The sequence below is a fragment of the Leptidea sinapis genome, chromosome 10 (genome assembly GCF_905404315.1).
Source record: "Leptidea sinapis chromosome 10, ilLepSina1.1, whole genome shotgun sequence".
In the NCBI taxonomy this organism is placed as follows: Eukaryota; Metazoa; Arthropoda; class Insecta; order Lepidoptera; family Pieridae; genus Leptidea; species Leptidea sinapis.
In genome coordinates, this window is record NC_066274.1 from 7,536,484 (window position 1) to 7,564,079 (window position 27,596).

The 27,596-nt window shown below is 37.8% G+C and overlaps 1 protein-coding gene across 1 annotated transcript in view; it reads right to left on the reverse strand.

The window, feature by feature from the left end:
* Positions 1-75: 75 nt before the first annotated feature.
* LOC126966431 (tyrosine-protein kinase Shark) overlaps positions 76-27,596 on the reverse strand; it is a 35,265-nt gene continuing 7,744 nt past the window's right edge. Inside the window, exons 5-14 of the mRNA XM_050810471.1 lie at positions 26,535-26,733; positions 25,207-25,347; positions 22,498-22,603; positions 21,569-21,795; positions 20,368-20,508; positions 17,950-18,247; positions 13,095-13,324; positions 7,229-7,425; positions 4,954-5,179; positions 76-3,837 (exon numbers count right to left, since the gene is read on the reverse strand). Coding sequence (XP_050666428.1) covers positions 3,643-3,837; positions 4,954-5,179; positions 7,229-7,425; positions 13,095-13,324; positions 17,950-18,247; positions 20,368-20,508; positions 21,569-21,795; positions 22,498-22,603; positions 25,207-25,347; positions 26,535-26,733 — 1,960 coding nt within the window. The 3' untranslated portion in view covers positions 76-3,642. The remainder of the gene's footprint in view (positions 3,838-4,953; positions 5,180-7,228; positions 7,426-13,094; positions 13,325-17,949; positions 18,248-20,367; positions 20,509-21,568; positions 21,796-22,497; positions 22,604-25,206; positions 25,348-26,534; positions 26,734-27,596) is intronic.

The window sequence follows — 27,596 nt, forward strand, 5'->3', positions numbered from 1 at the left end:
ATTGCGATGGAGTCAAGCAAAGCAGCGCTAATTACTAATGAACTATTTAAAATACTTAATAAGACAAACAAAACGTGATGACATTAAAACTTTATTTATAAACACCATTTTATCACAATATTTCAACATAAATGATATAATTTTACAAAATAAAATACACATAATCAGACTCATAGAATTTTATATAAATTCTTCAAAATTAGTAAACATTATAATTTTGGGTAACTATCCATAAAATTTTGTACATACCTAAACGTAATTATAACACAACCACATGGCAATAGAATGAAAAAAAAAACATGGCATTACATATTATCATTATAGTTCGTTGTACAATAAAAAATTATATTAAAACTTATCTACACCCATGCTTTAAATCCTCTATTAAAGATTCTAAAACAGTTAGCTTATTCCAGACATTAAAACACCCCAATGTCCTAATAACCATTACATCACCCAAACGAGTGTTGTAATGAAATTCAGTACAACATTATATCATCCGGTTTCATAATAACACTCCTTTGGATGATATTATGGTTACTAGAGCTAGCATTTTTAATGTTAGCAGTAAGCTAACTGTTTCCGAATCTTTTATAGAGGATTCATATTATGGGTGTAGATAACGTCTTTTATGCAACTGTTGATAATTACATATTAAAACACCCATGTGATACTATTATGGTAAACCCAAATTCGTGTTTTAATACACCTTATTACACAACAGTGGCATAAATAACTATTAATTAATACACTTGCAGTTTTATATGTATATAAATAATTTGTCTAAAAACTAGTTAAAAAGGAATGTACATATTGTATCAAATGTTTCGTGACTATATAAGGAACCTAAATGGTAAAAATGCGTGAACAGCACATTAATAAAGATTTTAATTACCCTTTAATATAGGTATTATAGATATTATTATTAAAAATACAGTATGTATCCTAAGTATATAATTGACTTACAAAAGCGAAGTATAAAAGTGAAAGTTACATTTACATATTTTGTTCAACATACCATATCGTATTCATTTAACTATCGCTGGTAACCCTACATTATTACATCATTAACGTTATTATAAAAAACACGACCAAAACGCTTTTTGCTGTTTACAATTTAAAAAAAATCGAAAAAACAAAAAATAGTGTGTGTATACTTATGTATGCACGCAAGAAGTTATACTTCTTTGTTGTAATAAAACAAATCCTTAAAGTTATTTGTTCGTTGTGCTATTCTACGTTTGTAGAAAGAACAATATTGTAAAAATCGTGAAATAAATTATTGAATATTAGCGAATACGGCTGTATATATACGTCTTGCACCATTTGCCTGTTCTAAAATCCATTTTTAAAGAAACCAAAAAAAAATTTAATATCGAAAACTTTTTTAGAACGCTTTTTAGATGTCGTTGTGCGCGCGCAAATAAGTTTATCTTCAATAACATTAAAAAGGTACAAACGTCATTATGTTTTGCTTTTATGTCTATGTAATTTGTAAATGCAGTAATAAACCTATTTAAATATTCTTTTATTGTATTTTGGTTTGTTTGGTACCAAGGCTCTAAATAAATAAAACATACAATCAGTGTATTTGTCAGAAATGTGTCAAATGTCAATGTTTATTATGACATATTTTAATAACAAACTTCAACCTGTTACTTTTGTGTTTTGTACAGTGATACGCGCGAATTTTAAAATCTCACTCTCATCAGTTTTTCATAACGCGCCTAAAGAAATATAACTTCAAATAAATACACAATATTACATATATTAAATTCCTTACCGCAGACAAAATAATATTGGATAAAATATCAGTTAATATCTAAAGTAAAACTTACACCTGATACGAAAACAAAGAAATGTTCTAGATTTTCATTGAATTTCCAATAAACATGTTAAGAACTCCTTCGTATATAAAATTTTAATAATAATCGTCTTATATAAATGTTAATAAAAATATTTTAATATTTTTTTTTCATAAAATTCTAAAAATATGGTGATTGCGTATAGCTTAATATAATATAAGCTATTGGAAGTTTAATTAGCAAATAGTTTGTACATCAATGAAACTTATAATCTAATAATACCTCAGGCATATAATGGCAAACAAACATATTCCAACTTTAAAAATTATTTATAACTAATACTAATATTTTTTGAGATTTGTGAATAATTTCAACCATTCATTCATTCACTCAGGAAAACAAAACTACAGATCATATTGCTCTATCCGTTGCTTATTCAACTTTTTTGTATTGTCAATATATTTAATTTTATTAATATTTACATTTATTACCTACGAAATATAGATCCATATAATTACAAGAATTTATCACTAAATTCAACATAATCCCCTCACAATTTACTAAATAGATATCCAAAATTTTATAATTAATATAGTAAATTTCTTAATGATAATATCACTACATTTAAATAGCAATTTGAAATTGTTTCTAATGACCAAATTGCATGGCACGCTATATAAAGTCCGGCTTTTAGTAAACAGTTTAGAGACTAAGCATGTTATATGAAACCCCAGTTGAAATATAGCATACAAATAATGATTATGGGTATGTTCCGATATGCACTACGACCACTGTACAGTGTGACGTCAATTTAGCATACTGTGAAGCCGTTCCTTTATTAGCCAGTTATACTGGTTACTGTTTAAAACTCATTTTTTGACGCAGCATTCAAATGAGTGTATTAAAGTTTTCTATTTCATTAAAAAAAACTGTTGTTGGACTACTGTCAAATTAAAAATATTAGGCGTAAACGTTAGGCACTCGTTTTCTTTTATTATGATAATACGGGACGAGACGAGCAGGACGTTCAGCTGATGGTAATTGATACGCCATGCCCATTACAATGCAGTGCCACTCAGGATTCTTGAAAAGCTCAAAAATTCTAAGCGGCACTACATTAGCGCTCGTCACCTTGAGACATAAGATGTTAAGTCTCATTTGCCCAGTAATTTCACTAGCTACGGCGCCCTTCAGACCGAAACAGTAATGTTTATACATTACTTCTTCACGGCAGAAATAGGCGCCGTTGTGGTACCCATAATCTAGCCGGCATCCTGTGCAAAGGAGCTTCCCACTGGTATATGGTTTTGACTGATCACGTGATCAAAATACTGCGAGTACCTTACCTCGAAAACGCCAGTGCTCACAGTAGAATATGGCGATTTATCATATATTTCCCCTAGGGTACTGCGGCAGAATACTGGCAGTCTACAACGGAATGAATTTTCTCTGCAGTGATAGCACTGTGCAGTGCATATCGGAACATACCCTATATTATATCGAGACTATTCGTGTCAATTAAACATTTTATATTGTAATTATAATTATATCATGATTAATACCTTAGATCATTTACACACACAGCTGTGAAAACGTCGAAAATAATTGAGCTTGACAGTTAGCCTTGGCTTCGCTTGGTTGGCTCAGTTGGAAGAGCCGTCGGACGGAACCCGAGATCGCGGGTTCGATACGCATTAATCCCAGAAGGAGGGATATCACTTTGAAAATAACAAATTGTTTAGAGGGTAACACTGTTCGTAATATATATAATCACTCACACGAAGTGCGGGGGTTGCGCGGAGCACAGCATCCTCAGGAAGCAGCATCGTGGGGGGTGTCACGCGCCGTCGTCGATGGCCAGCTGGCTGATGTTGACATAGTCCGGGTGGTGCGAGAACACGTCCAGCAGCTTCCCGAAGCTGGGCCGCGTGTCGGGGGTGTAGGCCCAGCAGTCCAGCATCACCTGGTAGATCTCGTCGGGGCAGTTGTCGGGCCGCGGCAGCCGTTCCCCGCTCTCTACTAACTGTATCACCTGGCCACATATTGTTTACGTCAATACCAGTGGGAGGCAATGCCGGCTAGATTACGGATACCACAACGGCGCCTATTTCTGCCGTGAAGCAGTAATGTGTAAGCATTGTAGTGTTTCGGTATGAAGGGCGCCGTAGCTAGTGAAATTACTGGGCAAATGAGACTTGACATCTTATGTCTCAAGGTGACGAGCGCAGTTGTAGTACCACTCAGAAACATTGGATTTTTCAATAATCTTGAGCGGCACTGCATTGTAATGGGCAGGGCGTATCAATTACCATCAGCTGAAAGTTCTGCTCGTCTCGGCTCTTATTTTCATATACAAAAAAATATAAAGCACGTTCGTCTCTTGAGAATGCGTGGAATTTTTGGATGTGAAAAACATCTACTGGCGTACGTTGCTGCAAAATCGACAAGTTTTCTGTCAATGAAAACGGTATGACGCTCCCTCATACCGCCATGTTTTGTCTGCGCCAAATAGTTGCGTATTTCTCAAGTGATAAAGTCTATTTTTATTTTACTCCATATTTCTTGGCCTTTTTTAATAGGAAATTGGAATATCCACTAAGATGAGGGGCGTACTGTGGCAGTCAGTTGTTTTTTCTTTATATAAGATGTGTGGCCAGCTTCAGGTGATTTAAATTGAATTTTAAAAAGTAAATGAACTCACTTACACTTCGTCCTGTACATCCTGCCCATCCTAACTTATTAACAGACATGGTCATTTACAGAAAATCAAGAAGTCCAATTTCCAGATTTGCAAGCGAGTTATAGTGCGCAGTATTCTGGGTGGGAGTAAAGCTAATCAATCGTTTTAGACATACGGAACTGCGCTCAGAATTGGCATTGCTGGTGGAGGAGAAAAAACTGCCAAGCTCAAGTGGAACTGGGATGTATGTCGGATGCACATAGACCGATGGGCACAAGTCGTTACGCATTGGGAGCCTCAGGACGGGTTAAAGCATCGAGGCAGACCAGAAAAACGATGACGGTCTGGATGCCTATAATAATAAGACCTGGTGGGAGCTGGCACAGGACAAAGATAAATGCAATAAAGTAGGAAAGGTTTTTGCTCAGCAGTGAGCTCCGATAGGCTGATGAAAAAACTCCAACTGACCTCGATACCGCGCATTTCACCGTAAGGCTGCTGGCCGTAGCTGAACATCTCCCACAGCGTGACGCCGTAGCTCCACACGTCGCTGGCGTGGCTGAAGCTGCCGTAGTTGTAGGCCTCGGGCGCGTACCACTTGATGGGCCACTTGCCGCCGCGGCTCGCCTTGTAGTACGAGCTGTCCGCGGACAGCGCGCGAGACAAACCGAAGTCGCTTATCTTCGCCTGGTGTCTGTAACATTAGCAACAACCTAGATTTTATTTTTATTTTAATGGAATAGGAGGACAAACGAGCGTTCGGGTCACCTGGTGTTAAGTGATCACCGCCGCCCACATTCTATTGCAACACCAGAGGAATCACAAGAGCGTTGCCGGCCTTTAAGGAAGGTGTACGCGCTTTTTTTGAAGGTACCCATGTCGTATAGTCCCGGAAACACCACACAAGGAAGCTCATTCCACAGCGTTGTAGTACGCGGAAGAAAGCTCCTTGAAAACCGCACTGTGGAGGACCGCCACACATTCAGATTGTGGGGATGATATCGTAACTTGTAGCGTGTCGTGCGAAGGTGGAATTCGGCGGCAGGAATCAGGTTAAACAGCTCTTCGGAACACTCCCCGTGATAAATGCGGTAGAAGACACACAATTAAGCGACGTCTCTACGCAACACCAAGTGATCCAGCCCTTCGCCAACACATCATTGATATGCAGAAGAAACAACGTAGGAGATAGCACACAGCCTTGCAGCACTCCAGCATTCACAGGCTTCGGGTGCTGCGCCCAGTGAGGAAGCTGGAGGTCCACTTGCACAAGCTCTCGAGAAGCCCACATGATGGAGGTTTTGAGAGGAGCGCCTTGTGCCATACACGATCAAAGGCCTTCGCTATATCCAGGCTAACTGCCAGGCCTTCCCCCTTGCTTTCAATAGCCGCCGCCCATCTATGTGTTAGGTATACCAGAAGATCTCCTGCCGACCGACCATGGCGAAAGCCGTACTGTCGGTCGTTGATCAACTGGTGCAAACAACCTTCTAGATATACCAAGAGCTGGCGGCTGATTATGCTCTCCATGATTTTGGAGAGCAGGGAGATAATAGCGATAGGCCTGTAGTTTGCCGGATCCGAACTGTCTCCTTTTTTTTTTGGATGGACAAGGGCTGACTTCCATGAGTCAGGGACTACGCCTTTGGAATAAGAGTGCCGGAATAAACGCGTTAGCACCGGCGTCAACTCAGGGGCACACGTTCTAAGCACGATGGGAGAAATGCCATCCGGCCCGCTCGACTTCCTGACGTCCAACGAAAACAGAGCTCGCCTAACAGTTTGCTGTCTGACCTGTACATCAGGCATAGAGCTCTGACACCGCGGGATGGTCGGCGGTGTTTTTCCGTTGTCGTTAAGAGTCGAGTTGGAGGCAAAAAGAGCGCAAAGGAGATCAGCTTTCTCTTTTGTCGTCATTTCTAATGTGCAACGGCGGCAGGGACGGCTGGTTGAAGTTACCAAGAGCAGCTTTCGACAACGACCAGAACTTGCGTGTTTCGGTCGGGTAACTGGAAAGCTGCTCGCCGATTTTGACGACGTGCTTCGATTTCGCACGGGCGATTTGCCGCTTAAAAAATCTGGAGGCACGTTGTATTTCCTCTTAAGAACTTTGCAGTTCGGATCCTTTGTGCTCAGCGCCGAAACCCAAGTTCGATACGCCTGTTTTTTGCAGTCAGATGCTGCTTTAACTGACGCATCGAACCAGGGTTGTGATCTGCCACCGGTCGGTACTACAGAGCTTGGTATAAAAATATCTGAGTTCTGTAGTATCACATCGGCTACTGCAACGGCACAGGCACTAGGATCATCAGAAGGGAAACATACCCTGCCCCAAGGGTAGGATGCAAAAAAGGAACGCATCCTATCCCAATGCTGACTTGTAGTGCCAAACGCGGCGGGTCGCTGGTGGTTTGCGACGTTGGCGTCGGATAGGCACTACACCAGGCAATGGTCGGACGTTCCGGGAAGGGATGACCTCCGGTCCTCGACACTAACCTATGCGAAACATAGCGGCACTAGGCCGCTACTTCACGATTGTATTCTGTGCGAGTGTGGTAATTAACCCGGACGAGTCTGGCTCGATTATGCTGACGTCATAAGACGGCAGCGTGACTCTCCCACTTCTAAAAAGCCCTTAGTCGCCTCTTACGACACCCATGGGCCTGGGACTCCCCTATTCGTTTTACGCCCCGGGGAAAGTACAGGGCAAAGTAGAAATTTTGGTACGTGGGTAGCGTGGTACCTGGTGGCCAGCAGGATGTTCCTGGCGGCCAGGTCGCGGTGCACGAAGCGGCGTCGCTCCAGGTAGCGCATGCCACTCGCCACCTGGCACGCCCAAAGGCGCAGCTCGCAGCCCGCCGACACGTCGCGGTGCCGCACCAGGTACTCCAGCAGCGACCCCAGGGGCACCAGCTCCTGCACCATGGCCAGCGGAGGACCCTGCCCACACACCACACACTTCAAATAAACACCTCATGCGGAACCTATCAGACCTTTCTTTTATGAAAATAAAGGACGAGACGAGCCCTGCCCATTACAATGTAGTGCCGATCAGGATTCTTGAAAGACTCAATGAGACATAAGATGTTAAGTCTCATTTGCCCAGTAATTTGTCTAGCTACGGTGCCCTTCAGACCGAAACACAGTAATGCCTATACATTACTACAGAAATAGGTGCCGTTGTGGTACCCATAATCTAGTCGGCATCCTGTGCATAGGTGCCTCCCTGCCACTGTAGTCGAATTCCAAAATATGTTTTCTGCGTTAGTTGAATGAGGGTTCTTTTAAATAAAACACCTTCTAACGAATTCAAATGCGTGTAATTGTCACTGTATTTTTACAGTACTTTTTGCGTAAAAGTCATTAACATACATATTGTATGTAAATGACTTTTATGTTATTCTGTTATTGCAAAGCACTACTACGCCAGGCATCGGAGGTTACTATTAGCAGGCCTGTCCCACTCCCCGTGTTGGTATCGAACAATCGTAAGTTAGCGCGGCGGCGAAGACCACGCAAGCATTATGTTCAGTAGGGACTCACGAGCGAGCAGTGATACACGGGCGAGCTTTGTTCGTCTCCTAATATACCGAACCGACCGATATTTTAAAAATGGAGCTACTTTAAAAAAAAGCAAAGCATATTAGAGGTCATTGCGATCCAAATATAATTTTTTTAAGCTTCCTAAAGACGCTGAAACTATCTCATTTAAAGAGATTATTATTATGTAATTATCTATCATGATAGGTATTTATTTATTACCTAAACCGGGCCTGTCTCACTCCCCTTGTAGGTATCAAATTCAAATAGTTTATTTCTCAAAATAGGATAACCGCATCACTTTTTGAAGTCAAGAAAATATACAAATAATAGAATAATACAGTCCTACTGCTTATAAATTTAAATAGTATGCAGACCTTAAAATTATTTACATTGCTTTAATCCCATGCACTTTTATCTGTTATATAATCTTTAATTGTATAATAAGCTTTTTTTAAAAGTTTCTGTTTAACAAATATTTTAAACTTTTTTAATTGTAGTTTGCAAATTTCTTCAGGGATTTTATTATAAAAACGGACACATTGTCCTCTGAATGATTTGTCTATTTTCGTTTGCCTTGTGTGAATCAGAGCAAGATTATGTTTATTTCTAGTGTTGCAGTTATGAATGTCACTGTTTTTTTAAAACGATCTATATTTTTATGCACATGTATTGACATGGTACTGTTAATATTTTGATCTCCTTAAATTTATCTCTCAACCAATGTCTACCGGATTGTAGATTGCTCGAACAGCTCTTTTCTGCAGCACAAAAATCGTTTGAATAATACTAACGTGTCCCCACAGTAATATACCGTAAGACATAACAGTATGGAAATAACTAAAATATACGACACGTGCCGTGTCTTCATTTGTGAGCTGGCGAATTTTTCTTACAGCAAATGCTGCAGAACTAAGTCTATTCGCCAAACCAGCAATATGTGGACGACATTGGAGTTTTGCGTCTAAAGTAATACCCAAAAAAACTGTGGTGTCTACAAGTTCCAAGTACTCCACATTCACAAGTACATTTGAATTCACCTGACTGACATTTGGGGTTATGAATTTAATACATTTAGTTTTCTTACTATTCAGAAGCAAATTATTAGCATTGAATCAATGAACAATTTTGGACAAAGCATTGTTTACATCATCCAAGACTGATTCACGTCTTTTAATCTTAAATAAAAGGGATGTGTCATCAGCGAATAGAACAATTTCATGATTATCCTTAACAACATATGGCAAATCATTTATATAGATCAAGAATAGAAATGGACCAAGAATTGAACCCTGTGGGACACCCATTTTTATGGTTGATCCAGGGGCGCGCTTTCCATTGATATCAACAGTCTGAATTCTATTTTCTAAATAAGAACTAATAAGTGTCAGCGCATTGTTCCTGATGCCATAGTGTTGTAATTTCCTGATAAGAGTCTCGTGTTGGACGCAATCGAATGCCTTAGATAGATCACAAAAAACACCGAGAGCATCCATTGAATCCTCCCAGGCATCATAGACATGATGAATAAGCTCAACACCCGCATCTGTTGTTGAGCAACCTTTCGTAAATCCAAACTGTTTACACGTCGGCAAAGTACTAAAGTGTGTCTGCATTTGATTTAAAATAAGTATTTCAAAAATTTTACTGAAAACAGGCAATACAGATATAGGTCTAAAATTTGAGAGATCACTAGTATTACCTGATTTAAAAACAGGTATTGTCTTACTGTATTTCATCAGATCAGGAAAGGCACCACAGTCAATACATTTATAAATATTATTGCTAATTGTTGAGCTATGACAGAGATTATAGTTTTAATTAAACTGACAGAATGACCCCAGAGGTCAATTGTATTTTTTAAATTTAAAGAGTTAAATACTTTAACGACCTCAGCATAGTGCACATATTGAAATTTAAAATATTTAGAACATTCTTCGACATTTTCTTTCAACATAGTTTCAGCTAGTAGAGGTGAAGAATTTAGGGACTCAGTTGTTGACATTGGGATATTCAAAAAGAAATTGTCCAATAATGAAGCTATTTCAGTTTCTGATTTAACCATTTTCCCGTTATATTGTAGGCAATAATCAGTCTTATGTGTCTCCATGTGGTTTTTATTTTATCATTGCTATTCTTAATCTTTTCACTTAAAAACGAGATTTAGCTGTTCTACATACTATTTTAAATATTTTGGAATATTTTTTAACATAAGTAATGAATTTAACACTTGAGTTAAATTTTTTCTCACTATATAATTCATACAGTCATTTTCTACTTTTATGGATGCCTACAGTAGCCCAGTCACTAAAGCATGGCCTTTTATTTATAAAAATAGTCTTGGGTGTAAATACTGAGTTATATTCCTCACTAACAATTTTAAAAAATGCATTATAATCTGTATTAGGGTTTTCACATACTTAAAGTGATAGTAGTTTTAACATCAAGTTATGTTTAAACATTTCAAAGCGTTTTGTGGTTTTTGTTATTACAGTACATTCTTCTTTAGATATATTTGTAATACTAGGCAATTTAAATTGTACTTGCTGACCACAGTGGTCAGAAGTAAGCTTACTTATAATATACTTATTAGTTAAAAAAGATGTAAGTCTAGTAGGTTCTAAAAATATATTTTTACAGCACAAAGAGGAATTATCCAATAATAAATCTACATTGAAGTCTCCACATATGAATATTTTTTTGTTTTTATTACAAATCATTGATAGAGCTTTCTCCATTACATTTTCAAAACTGTCATATGGTGCCGAGGGTGGTCTGTATATGCTCATAATAATTAATTGCTCCAATTCAACACAGGCTATTTCAATAATCCGTTCTATTGAGAGTCTGACAATGTCTTTCCGCTCCTTATATTTCAGTTCATTACTGATCAGTATTAAAGAGCCACCATGTACGGCCTGTTCTCTACTGAAAGAACTACCAATCTGGTGACTATTTAAATTAAAAATTAACTGATGAAATATCGAAATCGTAAGTACGTGCGGCGGCCCCTAGACAGTAGGCCAGCCAGTAGGGACTCGGGAGCGAGCAGTGGAGAAACATAAATAAAGCAATGCATATTAAAGGTCATTGCAATCCAAACTTAAATTTTTAAGGCTGGGCGCAAACGTTCGGAAACCGGATTAGGTTTCCTGATCAGGAAATCAGATTCGGAAACCTGAATGCTCTAATTACATACAAAATATTCAACAAGGCGCACATTATTCTTATTGTTTCCGAACAGAAAAAAAACCTAACGTTCGGTTCGTAAGAACGGAAAAAACTCAATGACGTCATCCCGAACGCAGCGCTCGCGTACATTTCGGCTCAACCGCCGCACACGCACGGAAATTTTAATTCAGATTCGCGCGAGCTTTGTAGCGAGTGGACGTCTGTAGACTCGCCGTAGGTAACAAATTTAGTCTCGTGTGCCATTATGAAGCTCATCAAATTATTTCACTGACATCCTGAAATATTTAAAGAATTCATCTGGGTGTTCTCGTAATCTTGCTCTTTTGAGATAAAATTGACTATTTGTTAATCTCCGAGTATTCAACGGGCGTACCCAGTAACGACGATTCCCCTTCTTCTTGTTTACCGCCAGTAAAAGTGCAATAGTAATCAATTCGTCTTCGCCGTCTATGATAATACTTGCGTGTACTTTCACAAGCGTCACTATTCGTACTGGTCGTAAAAAAACCGAATAAAAAAACCGGACGTTTGTGCTAGTCTCACGGAATTCCGAATCTGAATTCCTGATCAGAAAACCTAATCCGGTTTCCGAACGTTTGCGCCCAGCCAGACGCTGACACAATCTGTTTTAAAGTGATTATTATTATTATAATGAAATTGTCATTCATAATAGTTACCTATTTATTTCCTATATACTAAGCAGGTTTTACTATGTTATGATGTTCCAACACATACATTACTATCAGCAATTAATGTTATGTAAGTACTTTAATTGATTTTGCGGAGTGATACTCCATACTTGTACATATATTCTTTGCCTAAACTAAGTAGGTTGGTTGTGTTTCGTTTTTCGTAATTAGACCTAGAACCGATCGCAAAAAGTTGTTTGTTATTGTAAATATAATACCTAAGAGGTCGTGACCAGTTAATCTAGCCCGCGTCATGGTTCTAGTCAAGCTCGAATATACCTACCAATCTATTTTTCCGAACCGTTACGACTTCGGCACCTTCAAGAAAAGAGCATACTTCCACCTTAAAGGCCGGCAACGGATCTCTTGACACCTGTTGTTGCGAATGTCCATGGGCGGTTGCCTCACCACACCTTATATTGCCCCCTCTTACATAAAAAGTATTTGATAGTTCCTACTTTTTGAATGAAAAATGAACTATGTTGACTAGGTCGTGGTTTTCCAACGCATTCATTACTAATGTAGGTTTGATAACGAAAGAATATTGATTTAAAATCACGATTAGATACCTATTACTATTATTTAAAAAAAACTGATGTATTTTATAAGATTACCTTAAACTAGGTAGGTACAATTTAGGTAAAGAAGACAATGCTAATGTCGTCAGAAGAGGGAAGAGTAACGCGATAGAGAGGCAACTTCTAGGTGAATAAAAATGTAGTTTAATAGCGCTGTGCGATCTTAATTGCACCATATTGTATGGCCGTAAGAGTAGCTATTTCTTTAATTGATTTTGCGGTGTCAGTATTTTAATACTTGTACTATAACATATTATTTGCTATTAGGACACTATTTTTTTTATGGAATAGGAGGACAAACTAGCGTACGGGTCACCTGGTGTTAAGTGATCACCGCCGCCCACATTCTCTTGCAACACCAGAGGAATCACAAGAGCGTTGCCGGCCTTTAAGGAAAGTGTACGGCTTTTTTTGAAGGTACCCATGTCGTATCGTCCCGGAAACACCGCACAAGGAAGCTCATTCCACAGCTTTGTAGTACGAGGAAGAAAGCTCCTTGAAAACCGCACTGTGGAGGACCGCCACACATCCAGATGGTGAGGATGATATCCTAACTTGTGGCGTGTCGTGAAATTTGAACTCCAAATCATAAAACCTAATGGTAACTCACCAAGGAGACTCCAATAAGCCTGACGATACATCGATGCCGCAGCGTCATCATCAGCTTGGCTTCTGCGAGGAACTCCCGCTTGTTGGTGTCGGTGTGTTGCAGGTGTAATGTCTTGACGGCCACCTGCTGCGGCGACTGGTTCACCGGAGAGTACAGCGCGCGGAGAACAGACCCGAATTCACCCTCGCCCAGAACTGCGCCTAACGTCAGCTCGCTGAATGGAATGAATTCTGCGAAAATACATAATACATGAGTGGAACAGTATCAGTGTACCATCTATCAGTGGGAGGCTCCTTTGCACGGGATGCCGGCTAATTTATGGGTAGTACTAGCTGACCCCGCAAACGTTGTTTTGCCATTTAAATCATTTTTAGAGTTAGACCGTTTCTTGGACATTGCTTTATTTTTATGAAATAAACGTAGCATAAGTTACTCCTTATTACATCAGCTACCTGCCAATAAAAGTCGCCGGATTAGACGAAACAAATAGACAGACAGACAGACAAAAATTGTAAAAAATATTATTTTAGTGCATATACGGTACGTATTTATTTTTTGTACGGTTATTTCAATATTACAAACAGACACACAATATTTTTATAAATTATAGCCTATATGTTATTCTGGTGTGTAAGCTATATTATTGCAAAGTTTCATCAAAATCCATTGAATAAAATGAAATGAAATGAAATGATTTATTTGTATGAATCGTGGTAACATAGTTGTTAACAATTAATTGGTGTACAGCACAATTCGCCAATATATCGGCATACAAATATTTGATTGTCAATATTGGAATATCATATTTAATTTATACTTATACGTTCTTAATACACATTACATAGCTTTAATTCAATGCTATAAAATAAACATTAGTTTGTAGGTACCGCTCAAAAATTACATTTGAATACTATTATTTTTGGCTAAAGAATTCTTTTAAACTATAAAAGCATTTATCTATTAGCCATAATTTTAATTTTTTATGCATTAATGTTTTAGGCATCTCTCTAATATTCTTTGGAAGGTGGTTAAATACCCTAATACACATAGCATTTGCGTTATTTTGATGAAGCGCTGTTCTACAGTATGGCATCAGAAGGCGAGTTGGATCTCTTAATCCTAATATGGAATAGTCCTTTGCTGGTTTAAAAAGTTCACCATGTTTTTTAATGAACATACAAATTTCTAATATATATAGACCAGTAAGCGTTAACAGACGGTGCTTTTTGAATAATTGTCTACAATATTCTAGAGGACTGACATTGCATAAAGCTCTTATACATTTTTTTTGTGCCAGAAAAACATTTGAAATATTAGTGGAGTTTCCCCATAGTATTAACCCGTACCGTAAAACTGACGCAATATAACCGTGGTATGCAGTAAGTGCAGCATTAAAGGATACAGTTTGTCTGAGCCTTCTTAAAGCGAAAACGAACTTATTTATTTTGCCTGCCACTGTATCACATTGAGCTTTCCAGTTACAATTGCAATCTAATATAAGGCCTAAAAATTTTATTGTGTTTGTTTCTTTAATCGTTTGGTCACTGTGTGTTATATTTAGAGATTTATGTATTGTTTTATAATTAGAAAATTGTATATATTTAGTTTTTGTCATATTAGAGAATAAATTATTCTCATTAAACCATGTCAATATAGTTTCAAAATTTTTATTAATAGTCATATTATAATTATTTATCGCTTTATGCTCGTCAGGAATAATTATGGATATGTCATCTGCAAATAATACACAGTTATAGTCAACCACATCGGGTAAATCATTCAAATAAATTAAAAACAATAGGGGTCCCATAAGACTTCCTTGAGGAACTCCAAATTTACTAATTAAATAGGGTGACTTGTATGTAGTCATCTCCAGTTTCTCATTTATGTTATTTATTTCTACAAAATGTTGTCTATCGGCTAAATAACTTTCAATCCATTTTAGAGCAGGTCCTCTTATACCATATTTTTCACATTTATATATTAAGATATGATGATCAACAAAATCGAATGCTTTTGACATATCAAAAAAGGTTGATATTACAGGTACTTTCTTGTTAATACATGTAATTATTTCTTCTATTAAGTAATAAGCAGCCAAAGTAGTTGATTTGTTAGCTTGAAATCCAGTCTGTTCTTTTTTTATAATATTATGTTTATTTAGAAAATGCATTATTCTTACATACATTGCTTTTTCCATTATCTTTGAGAAAATAGATATAAGAGTAATTGGCCGATAATTATTGATATCGGTTTTAGTCCCCTTTTTGAGTAAAGGCTTAATAACAGATAACTTTAAGCTTTCTGGAAAGACACCCCGTGAAAAGGATATATTAATTAAGTAAGTCAAAATATGAGAGATATTGTGCTTGCAGTGTTTGAGTATATGTGTAGATATGGAATCATAACCCGTTGCCTTTGTATTTTTAAGAGAATTTATTATCTTTATTACTTCGTTTTCGGAACATGAAGAGAGATATATACTATTATTGATTGAATTTATTTTGTATTTATATTGATTATTCCAATTATGATTACAATTTTTTGTCAAATCAATAAAGTAATTATTAAATGTTTTTGCAATGTCTAATGGATTTGTTATATCAACGTCGTTATAATGAATTAGGTCAATACAATTTTTAGCTATCATATTATTATGACTACCTTTTTTCTTTATTATATCCCATGTAGCTTTAGTTTTATTTTTTTGAGTTTTGTATATATTGATTATTTAGGTGTCTCTTAGAGCAGTCAATACAAGACCGTAATATTTTGCTATATTTTTTTAACTTTATCTTACTTTCATGAGACTTTGATTTGTAGTGATTAAATCTCAAGTCATTTCTTAATACAAGCTACCTTAATACCTTTTGATATCCGTTTATTATTGCCAACATAATTGGACATTTTCTTATTATATATGGGAAAGCAAAGATAGTATAACAGGCAGAAAAAATCATGAAAATTTTTGAAGGCTGTATTGGCATTTGACTCATTTAATACATCGATCCAATTTAGAGATTGTAAGTACATATTAAATTTATGTATATTCTCTTGACAATAATCCCTAAATTTTATAGACCAATTTTTCGGTTTATTTATAAATATTTTCGGTAAACTTACTAGTTGGCATAATTCATGATCCGATAGAAAAAGTTTAATTACTTTGCCTTCTGCTGTAGGAATATTTGTCGCTATTATATCTAGGCATGCAGAACCAACTCGACAACAAGTCGAGTTGGTTCCGTTATATTTATATTAATATTGAAATTACTTAATAGATTTTGAAATAATTTTGATATCTGATTTTCTTTTAATATATCAATGTTAAAGTCTCCGGCTAATATAATCTTTTTATTATTATTGATGGTTAATTTATGGAGAAGTAGTTCTAATTTTTCAAAAAATTAAGTAATATTTGAGTTTGGTGGCCTGTATATACAAACAATGTAGCAATTTATCGCTCTTACTTCAACAGCACAACATTCAAATATTTTTTCGGTTGAGTATTCAGTACACTGATCGAGAATCTTATAATCTAGAGATTTCTCCAATAAAATACAACTACCTCCTCGTCTTTCATTCAATCTACAAAACGTCGAAACGACATCATAATTTTGTAGTATGAGATTAGATTCTTCTGCCCTTTTTATAAAAGTTTCAGTAAGACAAATGATACTTATATCTACTTCTATTTCAGACAACGCTAGCTCAATCCATTCTAGCTTATTTAAAACACCAGCAATGTTTTGGTGCAAGAGATACATTTCCTTACATGGTTTATGGTCGAAAAAAATTAGCTTGTGTATTATTTTCTAGATTAATTGTTTGAGTCGCTTTATTACAATAGTTTTTAACTGACAATATCGTTTTATCAACTTGTGTAGACATTTCTTTTTGGTTTCTAACGCTTCTATTTTTGTATTTTAGTTTATTTAACCAATCCTTGCATACCAAAAATTCCTGTTTATAATGCTGACTTTCTAATTCGTTGCTGATGTTGTTGCAAACTTTATTAATATAATTATTTTTAGCATTATAATATCCAGTATAATTTACATTTGAATTCAAATATTTACAATTTGGATATTGTTGACATATTTGTTTTAAATAGTTATTAATAAGAATTTCGTTAAGATGAGGATTTTTCACAATATTCAATATCATAATATCAGTACCTTTTAGGTAGCGTAGGAGGGCAGCAGTCTCAGACATAAATACGAACGGATTTCTATCGTGTTCGCCTAAACTAAGAATGAATTGGTCCGTTTGGCAAGTTTTTATTTTGTAACACGATTCGATTATATTTTCTGTACTGGCTGAAGGTTTTGTTTCTGCTGAGATTTCATATTTTGAAGTCAAATTAAACGTGGAGAGTCAAGAAGTCATACCCACACATTTTTTACCTCCAAAGATAAATAAACGTTTTTTCTTTTTGGGTTTATTTTCCTCATGTTGCATGGATGTCGACACACTTTTTTTAGGCTTGAGATGATTATCATAGGGATTTACAATATCAAAATCAATCCTACGTTTAGCTTTTAAAGTTCTAAGTGATGAGAACGTTTTGAATTTCTTATTAGTGCTATTTTGGTCGGTGTATATATTCAAAGTAGTTATTTTTCTTTCTTTTTTACAAACTTTCACATTTATAATATTATAATAGGATTCTTGAAAAACCCAAAAATTCCGCTCGTGAGCTTGAGACATAAGTTGTCAAGTGTCATTTGCCCAGTAATGTCACTAGGTACGGCGCCCTTCAGACCAAAGCACAGCAATGATTACACATTACTGCTTCACGGCAGAAATAGGCACCGTTGTGGTACCAATAATCAATAATCACAGATCCACTTACCTTGAAGCGTAGACAGCTGACCGTCCGAATTAATAGATATTTCGTTATAGTTCTCCGTGAGTGACGTCACCGCACTGTTATTGGCCGGCACCTTGTACGTGTCGCACTCGTCATCGTTGTTGTTCAGGGGGTCACTGTTGAAGTCCGACGAGAACGAGAGGTTCCTCGTTAACAGCTCGAAAGCACTACTCGTGATCGGTGACGCGTTGTCGTTGAGGATATCATTCTTGACGAGAGACAACGATTGGTTTGAGTTGACGCGACTTGAATGTTTCTTCGTTCGGGGCATAGTTGAGAACTGAAAATATTAACAACCCCATTAATACTTTTAAATATAGAATAGAATAATATTTTTTTTTCAGTTTTACATAAAATGTTTTACAAAATGTAACTAAATTAAAGATGACGAAAAAAACACAAAACTCAAAAAGAATTCCACCGGAGGCTGTTCCATATATTTCACAGCAAATTTTTTGTGCCTATTTGAAGCACCACTCGCGAGCGTCCAGGGAACTAATTTTGACGTATAATACAAATGGCTGCGATACTCTGAAGTATTTTTGCATTTTGAATTGATTTCCTTCGTTTTCCGTCTTATTTATACTTCAAGAATCAACGCAACAAAGTACACATTTTTTTTTGTAAATAGTTTCCCACCATCTATCGATGTTTGCTGAGGTAGGTAGGAGGTTGTGTATCACTAGTTTTAGTACAACAGACTCTCGCTACATGGCCAACAGCGCCACAATGGCGAATATCAAACAGGCACAAAAGCACTTTGACAGCCGCCAGTCCAGTGGTATAAAGTAGAAGTCAGTGGTTTCTACTCATCCTAATACTGTAACATATTACACCGCTGGTACCCTGGAGTACACGAGAATTGTGTGGCGCTACTAACCCGAAAACACATATTTTTATAGATTCTACTATACAATTATAAACATCTATATTTACAATACGTTGCTAGTTGACGATTTTCTTTAACTCATAAATTCATAATTCAAACATTAACGTTTGTTTAATATTGCATTTTAAAATAACCTATTGACAATCAAAATCTTCCCGTTCGGTTAAGAAATATCTAAGACCGTATAACCACTTACAGAACCGCTGTGGAAGCCAACTAGCGGGCATCCTGAATAAATAAGCCTTCCATTGGTGAATTATACAGATTACAGCAAAATCAGCGGTTTGTATCGGTTGAATATATCAAATCAAATCAAAATCACTTTATTCATGTAGGTCACGGAAATGATACTTATGAATGTCAAAAAAAAATTCTCATTGTATCTACTGCAACAGGATCATCCTGTCCCCACAAGCAGCACCCGTTCAAGAGCATGACGCATAAGCCAGCCATCGCCTCTCTCAGCCATATTTTAGGGAAGTACCCATCCCATCTCATCACAAAAGGAATCTTAATCTAAATACATGCAATACTCACCAAATACCTCTACATACTAACAATTTAACAATTGTGCTTAAAATTTTAATTAATATTATATATAATATATTTTATAATTATTATTATATGTGATGTAGGACAGGTAGCAACTCAAACGCAAATTATTTTATTCAATATAGGATTTAAAATCACTAATTGATAGTTTATAACTATCATCATTCAAAAAAGTATGCCTCAGACCTGAGAAGAACGGGCGCAAGAAACTCAGCGGGAACACCCTTCTAGAATGCGAGGCCATTGCCAGAATCAGGCTAACTCCCTCAAACTCTTAAAACACCCTCACTCAAAGCAGAGGACGTGCCCTGCCTGGAGCCTCTGAGTATCCTACGCTTCTTTAAAGGAATAGATCTAGAGAATACAATTTAGGTCTCGGCACACGTTTCCTAGTCAGTAGCCTCGATTTTTCCACAGCTCATTGTTTTTTTTAGACATAAGAAGTCGAGTGCACAATAGATGCTAGGATTTACGTGTATCTAAATCTCCTACTTATAATAATGTAATAAAAACTTGAGAGGTGTCAAGGGATACCCAGATGGAACGAAGTTTCTTTCGAGTAATTAGTGAAAGAATTGTAATAAAATTTTAATTTTTAAGTTATAATGATATTTTTTTTATTACTTGAGCAGAAACACTGTTAGGATTCATTATTGTTATTAATTTTTAATATTTATTACGTACAAAAACATATATACACTCAACAAAAATAGTCGTCGCGACACCACACTGTTCAATAGAACGAAATAGAAAGACAAAAAGAAAATAATTGGCTTGCTCTCTATGAGAGAGAGTGAGAGAGAGAGACAGAGAAACACGCGCACGCCGCACGGCTAACAACTATAGCAAAAAGTGCCGTTACAACTTTTGGTCTTAATTTTTTCCGTCTTGCCCCTTTCGGAACGCGCGATAAGGAACTTCGTTCCAATAACTCAGCGGGCAATAATCGCAGTACTCACTTCAGGCAGCGGTGGTTTGGGTTTAGGCGGAACAGGCGTGGTCAGCTTGGTGGGCAGGCCGTCGAGAACGGTGCCGTAGTGCTCGATGAGACGCTCCAGGGACTCCAAGTAAGGCCCATCGTCGATAAACAGCCACTCGTTCTAAAAGATATTATTTTATTTATTTATTCCAAACAAACAAACAAAAATATTTTAATTCGTAGGTAAATTGCATTACACTTGAAATATGTGATTTTTTCTTACAGCTCGTTCGGAAGGCAGAACGAGAAACCCTAAGGTTGCTCTTTTCAAAACAGAATGGTATTACAGATTATTATTTTTAATTTAATTTTACAAATCATTTCAATTACAATACAAGCAAAGTGATGGCAACAAAATACACAAACCTGAATTACTAAATACCTTACACGAGTAAGTCAAAAAATTAAGGAAGGTGTACGCGCTTATTTTGAAGGTACCCATGTCGTATGGTCCCGGAAACACTAGAAAGCTCATTCCACAGCTTTGTAGTACGAGGAAGAAAGCTTCTTGAAAACCGCACTGTGGAGGACCGCCACACATCCAGGTGGTGGGGATGATATCCTAACTTGTGGCGTGTCGTGCGAAGGTGGAATTCGGCGGCAGGAATCAGGTTAAACAGCTCTTCGGAATACTCCCCGTGATAAATGCGGTAGAAGACACACAATGAAGCGACGTCTCTACGCAACGCCAAGTGATCCAGCCGTTCACAGAGCACTGAGTCCTCGATAATTCGAACTGCTCTGCGTTGTACGCGGTCAAATGGATCGAGCTGATATTGGGGTGCGACAGCCCAGAGATGACAGCAATACTCCATGTGTGGCCGGACCTGCGCTTTGAAGAGCGCTAGAATGTGGGCCGGCTTGAAGTATTGCCGTGTTCTATTAATGACGCCCAGCTTCTTCGAAGCCAATTTGGCTTTGCCCTCCAGATGGCCACGGAATTGGCAATCCCTCGAGATTTAGAGACCCAGTATTCCGATACTAGGCGAGGCTTTAAGGGAAGTGTTGTCGGTCCATAGAACGAGTGTATCAGGCTCTCGGCCAGCAGGGAGAAGTGACGAATGCTCGTCAGGCGAATCACATCGGCCCCAAAAGACGTGACTTCGTGATGACCACGACCACTCCGCCAAGAGTGTCACAAAGAAGAAGTAAAAGTTTAAACTTAATTTCAAACTACCCACCTCTTTCCGAATAATAAAGTTATAAGGCGTGTTGTCGGTCAGCATGGTCAGAACGTATGCGCCGGTGTTCCGCTCGCTGTAACGCACCAGAAACACGCCGTCACTTCGCTCAGTCAGGTTGTGCTGCTTGCAGTATTCCTCTAAGATCTGAACGGCTTCATCCCGGTTTAACGTCCCGTGGTACCACTGGCTCTTCGTTGTATTGGAGGGTGCCGGCTTGTGGTTCTCTGTAGGTCAAATTTATGATTAATTTACTATGAAAAGAGTAACAACTGCGTTTCTATTAAGCTCTTTTACAGAGCTGTTAGTAAAGCGATTTGAATTTTATTTAAACACTTGGTATGAACATATTATGTCATAATATTGTCAAGAATTGTACTATTATACATATATACATGATACAGTAGAAGACTATTCGTGCTATTTTAAACTAAGGTTGATAATCATTTGGCGAAAAATTAAAAAAGATTTTTTTTATTTAACGAGACGAGCAGGACGTTTAGTTGATGGCATTTGATACTCCCTGCCCATAACAATGCAGTGGCGCTCAGGATTTATGAAAAACACAATAATTCTGAGCGGCAATACAATAGCACTCGTCACCTCAAGATATAAGATGTTAAGTCTCATTTGCCCAGTAACTTCACTAGCTATAGTGCCCTTCAGACCGAAACACAGTAATACTTACACATTACGGCTTCACGGCAGAAATAGGCGCCGTAATAGCAGCCATAATCTAGCCGGCATCCTGTGCAAAGGAGCTGGTGATTATTTTTATATTAAGATTTATGAACGATACGCTATCGGACGGTTAGCCTAGCGGTTACAGCTGATGTATTAAGAGCGTCAGAGGCGTTAACTCTGCAGGCATATGTTCTAATACCACATCGACTATATTTTTTTTCATAAATACAAATTGTAGTACTTACTGAGCAACTGATAGCACTCGGTGTGTCCGTAATGCTTGGCGAGTTGCGCAGGCGTGTCTTGGGCTATCGTTCGCGGGTGGGCGGGGGCTTTTAACTTCAATAGCACCTGTGTACAATATTTATTAATTTATTAGTATCGCCAACACAATAATCGCTAACTAATTACATTAAATATTATTCTAAATAAGTCTAAGTGTATTGCACTTACAGGCAACGACCACATGCAAACTTGCATAGCATATATAATTTTGAATTTTAACAACATAAGAACTAATACTAAGATATAATATAATACTTATAGTTTCTATAAAGCGAAAATTAATTAAATTTAACAAAACTTATTTTACTTAAATACGACAGAACTAAAATATTACATTATGATTAAATGAATATTTTTTGTTGAACAGCAAATTATATTCCTGTCTAGCAACATATCAATTTCCGAAGTTTATACCGAAAAGCAGAGAGCTTATCATTAAAAATACTTATCTATACTTCGATCAACTTTCGGAAGTCTATTATAGTAAAATTACATAAATTAAAGGAACTGCACATAATTTACAGGTAGCGCGCGATTTGAATGCGGTCGAGAGGTTAAGAGCGGCAACATCTGGTAGCGCGCGATTTGAATGCGGTCGAGAGGTTAAGAGCGGCAACATCTGGTAGCGCGCGATTTGAATGCGGTCGAGAGGTTAAGAGCGGCAACATCTGGTAGCGCGCGATTTGAATGCGGTCGAGAGGTTAAGAGCGGCAACATCTGGTAGCGCGCGATTTGAATGCGGTCGAGAGGTTAAGAGCGGCAACATCTGGTAGCGCGCGATTTGAATGCGGTCGAGAGGTTAAGAGCGGCAACATCTGGTAGCGCGCGATTTGAATGCGGTCGAGAGGTTAAGAGCGGCAACATCTGGTAGCGCGCGATTCGAATGCGGTCGAGAGGTTAAGAGCGGCAACATCTGGTAGCGCGCGATTTGAATGCGGTCGAGAGGTTAAGAGCGGCAACAACTCCCCCGCTGTCGCCACGCCCACCTCGCACGCCTGTCGTGTAGTGCTGTGCAGTAGTCGTCGCTTATCGAGTAATCGCGTTAATACTTAAGTTGCGTTCCCGTGTTATTCTTTGTTTTTAATAGACTGATCCGAGTCCATCAGGTTGTGGTCCGAAAAAACGAGTTTTTATTCTTCGCTGAGCACGAATGTCGAATAAATGTTTTAGACAATACGTACTACAAAGCTGTGGAATGAGCTTGCTTGCGCGGTGTTTCCGGGACGATACGACATGGGTACCTTCCAAAAAAGTGCGTACACCTTCCTTAAAAGCCGGCAACGCTCTTGTGATTCTTCTGGTGTTGCAAGAGAATGTGGGCGGCGGTGATCACTTAACACCAGGTGACCCGTACGCTCGTTTGTCCTCCTATTCCATAAAAAAAGACATGTGTTCTGATTGATTTCATTATTGGGTAAAAATTGTAAACTTTAAGCATTATTTAAATTTATTAACACACTCGATGATAATGGTTATGAATTGGACGTAATTCCAGAAAAAAGTTCCAAACCACAATTATGTCTCAAATGAGTTAAGAAAACGAAACTGGTCACTTGATTCACATTAACGTAGTGACAAAAAATGGCAGTCCTACTATAACTCTTTAAATGACATCATGACTTATTAACCCAACCCACATGTATGGAATACACTAATATTTATAAAATTTTAAACACGAATTCCTTAAAATGTGATATGTTTGGCTTGGAACGTGTTTCAGGAACTACATGCAATTATAAGAAGGTCACAGCACTATCGCATTCCTGCGGGCCTACCATGAACAGCTGTGTTTTACTTGCCGTCGTGATCAATGCCCACAACAATGAACAAACACAAAGATCCTGACCGCGTGAACAGCCTTCCCCTGTCATATATATTAATAGTTATTTATGCAACTGTTGTGTAATAAAGGGCATTAAAACACGAATGTGGGTTTATCACACGAGGCGTAGCCGTGTGTGATAATAGTATCACATGAGCGTTTTAATACCCAATTATCAACAGTTGCATACAAGACTTTATCTACACCCATGCTTTAAATTCTCTATTAAAGATTCTGAAACAGTTAGCTTATTGCCAACATTAAAACAGCCAGTCCTAGTAGTAACCTAATATCACCCATTCCTGATTATATACAAATAAACTAAGTATAAATGAAAGAATTATTTATTTTAGCACTAATTTACATTTTGTATAGTGCAATTATTAAAATTCACTTGAATATTTTGCTCTTTTGCAACGTTTAAAATATCTGACGGTGTACTGTCAAAACTTGAATCGCTAATTTTTTGTAAAAAAAAAAAAAAAAAAAATAAAAATATCGAAGAAAAATGGCGGGGATTCGAATAACCTACTTTTTTTACGGCGCGCGACGTTCTGGTAGTGTGGAACCAAAATATTCTTTTTTTGAAATTCATAGGGATACCACGCATCGAGCAATACGAATGTGGCTGTCTGTTGAAACTCTTTGCACATGAAGGGATCGAAAAATAAAACAAAGGAGTGTTGTTATGAAATTCAATACAACATTACAACACTCGTTTGGATGATGTAATGGTTATTAGAACATTGGGTGTTTTAATGTTGGCAATAAGCTAACTGTTTTAGAATCTTTAATAGAGAATTCAAAGCATGGGTGTAGATAAAGATATTATCAATGCAGTGATTACCTTGATACATTCTATGTTCCCTCTCTGCGCAGCGTCGTGTAGCGGCACTTTGCCCGTGGGCGCGTGCCTCATCTGGTAGTTGGCGTGACCCTTGCTGATCAGCATTTCTGTCATGCTCGCCAGGTTATTCTGACACGTGTACTGCAACCATACCATATATTGACACACCAGCCACCCAATCTACTTGAATACGATAACAAACAAAACGTATCTTTAAGCGAGCGTGTATAAAGTGATTTCTAAACCAGTAGGAAGTAAAGAAAGTATTTACATCATCAACTAAGGGTTCAACATACTAAGACTCAGCTGGACGTCCATTATCTATCCTGTCTCTATCTTAAGAACCCAAATATCACTACAGAAATTTGCGACAGAATGTGCATTAATATTGCCAATGTAATGATAAATCTAAGATAATTTATACGTCTAGATACGACTGTGATAGCTGAGAAAACATCGAAAAAAAAGGGGCGAAAAGTTAACCTCTATTTTCTGTAATGCGCATTTGTATTCTGTCTTATGTGTTTTCGGTTTTCGAATCCATATTTGCGTTTATTCGACTCTTTATAGGATTGGCAATGCTCTTGTGATTTTAGTTTATATAAGAGTGGCAAACAGGCACGAGACCCACATGATTGGAAATGAAGAGGAGATTCCACAAAATATCTGTACAAGGCAAAAAGAAGAGAGGTTGTAGTATACCAGACCTCAACATAATGCGGGTGGAATTTCGTATTTTGACGTAATGTCTGGTGGTGGGATTCGGCTGCTCAACTCCTCTGAGAACTGTCCGTGATATAGAGAATATGCGGTAGATACAGAGTAAACTCACATTTCTACGTAACGCCACAGAAGCCATCATCACGCCTATCGGAGATAACATGATTCCTCTAGTGTAGAGTATGGATCGCGGTGATCAGATACCCCGTATGTATGCTCGTTCGTCTTCCTCTTCCATAAAGAAATAAAATTACAAGCACGCGTGCTCAATATTATGGATAAAAAGTGTTATGAGAAAGCTCTTGGTAGCTCAGAGGGCAATGGAGAGGGCTCGGAGTTTACCTGCGCGATCGAATCAGAAATGAGGAGAAGCAGAGGGCAGGGCATATAGCTCGACGGATAGATGGCCGTTGGGGCAGTAAAGTCCTCGAATGGCAACCACGTACCGGAAAACGTAGTGTTGGTAGGGTCGGTAAGATCGGCGGAATAGGTTGGATAAGGGCAGCGCAGGACCGATCGTCTTGTCGATCTTTGGGAGGAGGCCTTTGTCCAGCCGTCTTCCGGCGATGTTAAAAGAAAGAGCAAGTGTGATGTAAACTAGTTATTACATGTAGTGGTGTGTATCCGAAAGAGTCGCGAACATTGACGGTGGCACCGCTGTCGATGAGCGCTGCCAGGATCTTGTCGCGACCGGCTCGCGCCGCCAAGTGCACGGCGCTCTGTCCATCTTGGTTCTTGGCGTCGCGGCTCCGGTATCCGCACGCCAGCAGCTGAGACACCACGTTCAAGTCCCCAGCCTCCGTCGCCCTGCGGTCACAGAACAATAATTTACTATTTCTACTCCACCAGATACTTTTATCTGTCATTTATTAAACTACGATCAATAATATAAGTACATACTTTGATGAGTCTTTGAAAAAGTCTATACTCTATGGCCTAAAAAGCACACACATGGTCATAGAAATTTTGGGGATACGTAAAGCATATATTACATACATAATATTGCCATGTTAAATCATTAAACTAAGGATTTTAATACCAACTTTAGATTTAAAAAAAAAACTTTTTAATATAACCTACACCTACATTCAGTAATTTTCACATTTCCCGCGTTGGCTATGGATATTCCCCTTGAAGTGTCCGATGATTTTAAAGGATGATACCTACTTATTTGTAAATGAATTTTAACAATGGTTACATCGTAAAATTAACATTATTAACAACTTCATAATTAATTAACATTAAAATTGAGTTACAGTCTTATAAGACCTGTCGTTCAAGAAATACACCTAGCTAGTACCCACTTAAGTAAAATACGTTTTTACTAGAAATATTTTTTTTAATCGGATGGCGGCAATTTTGGAAGTAGTTAAGTATATTTTTTTTTTAAAGGAGAGTGACCAAAATTCGCGGGACTCGCACGTGCGATCTTTCGGGATCCGTGCGAGCACTCGATCGTAAATCTTCGTACGTATTGTTCACTCGAGCCACAACCTGAGAGTTGAACAAGATATACCAAAATTTACGATCCAAGCGTCACTCGAACGGTTGGCTCGGTTGGTGAGACCTATTGCGGTTTTACGACACATAGCCCGGTGAATGACAGACGGAGAGACGAACTTACAGTTTCGCGTTGCTTGATCTTCGGTTACATAACTTAATAACTGAAA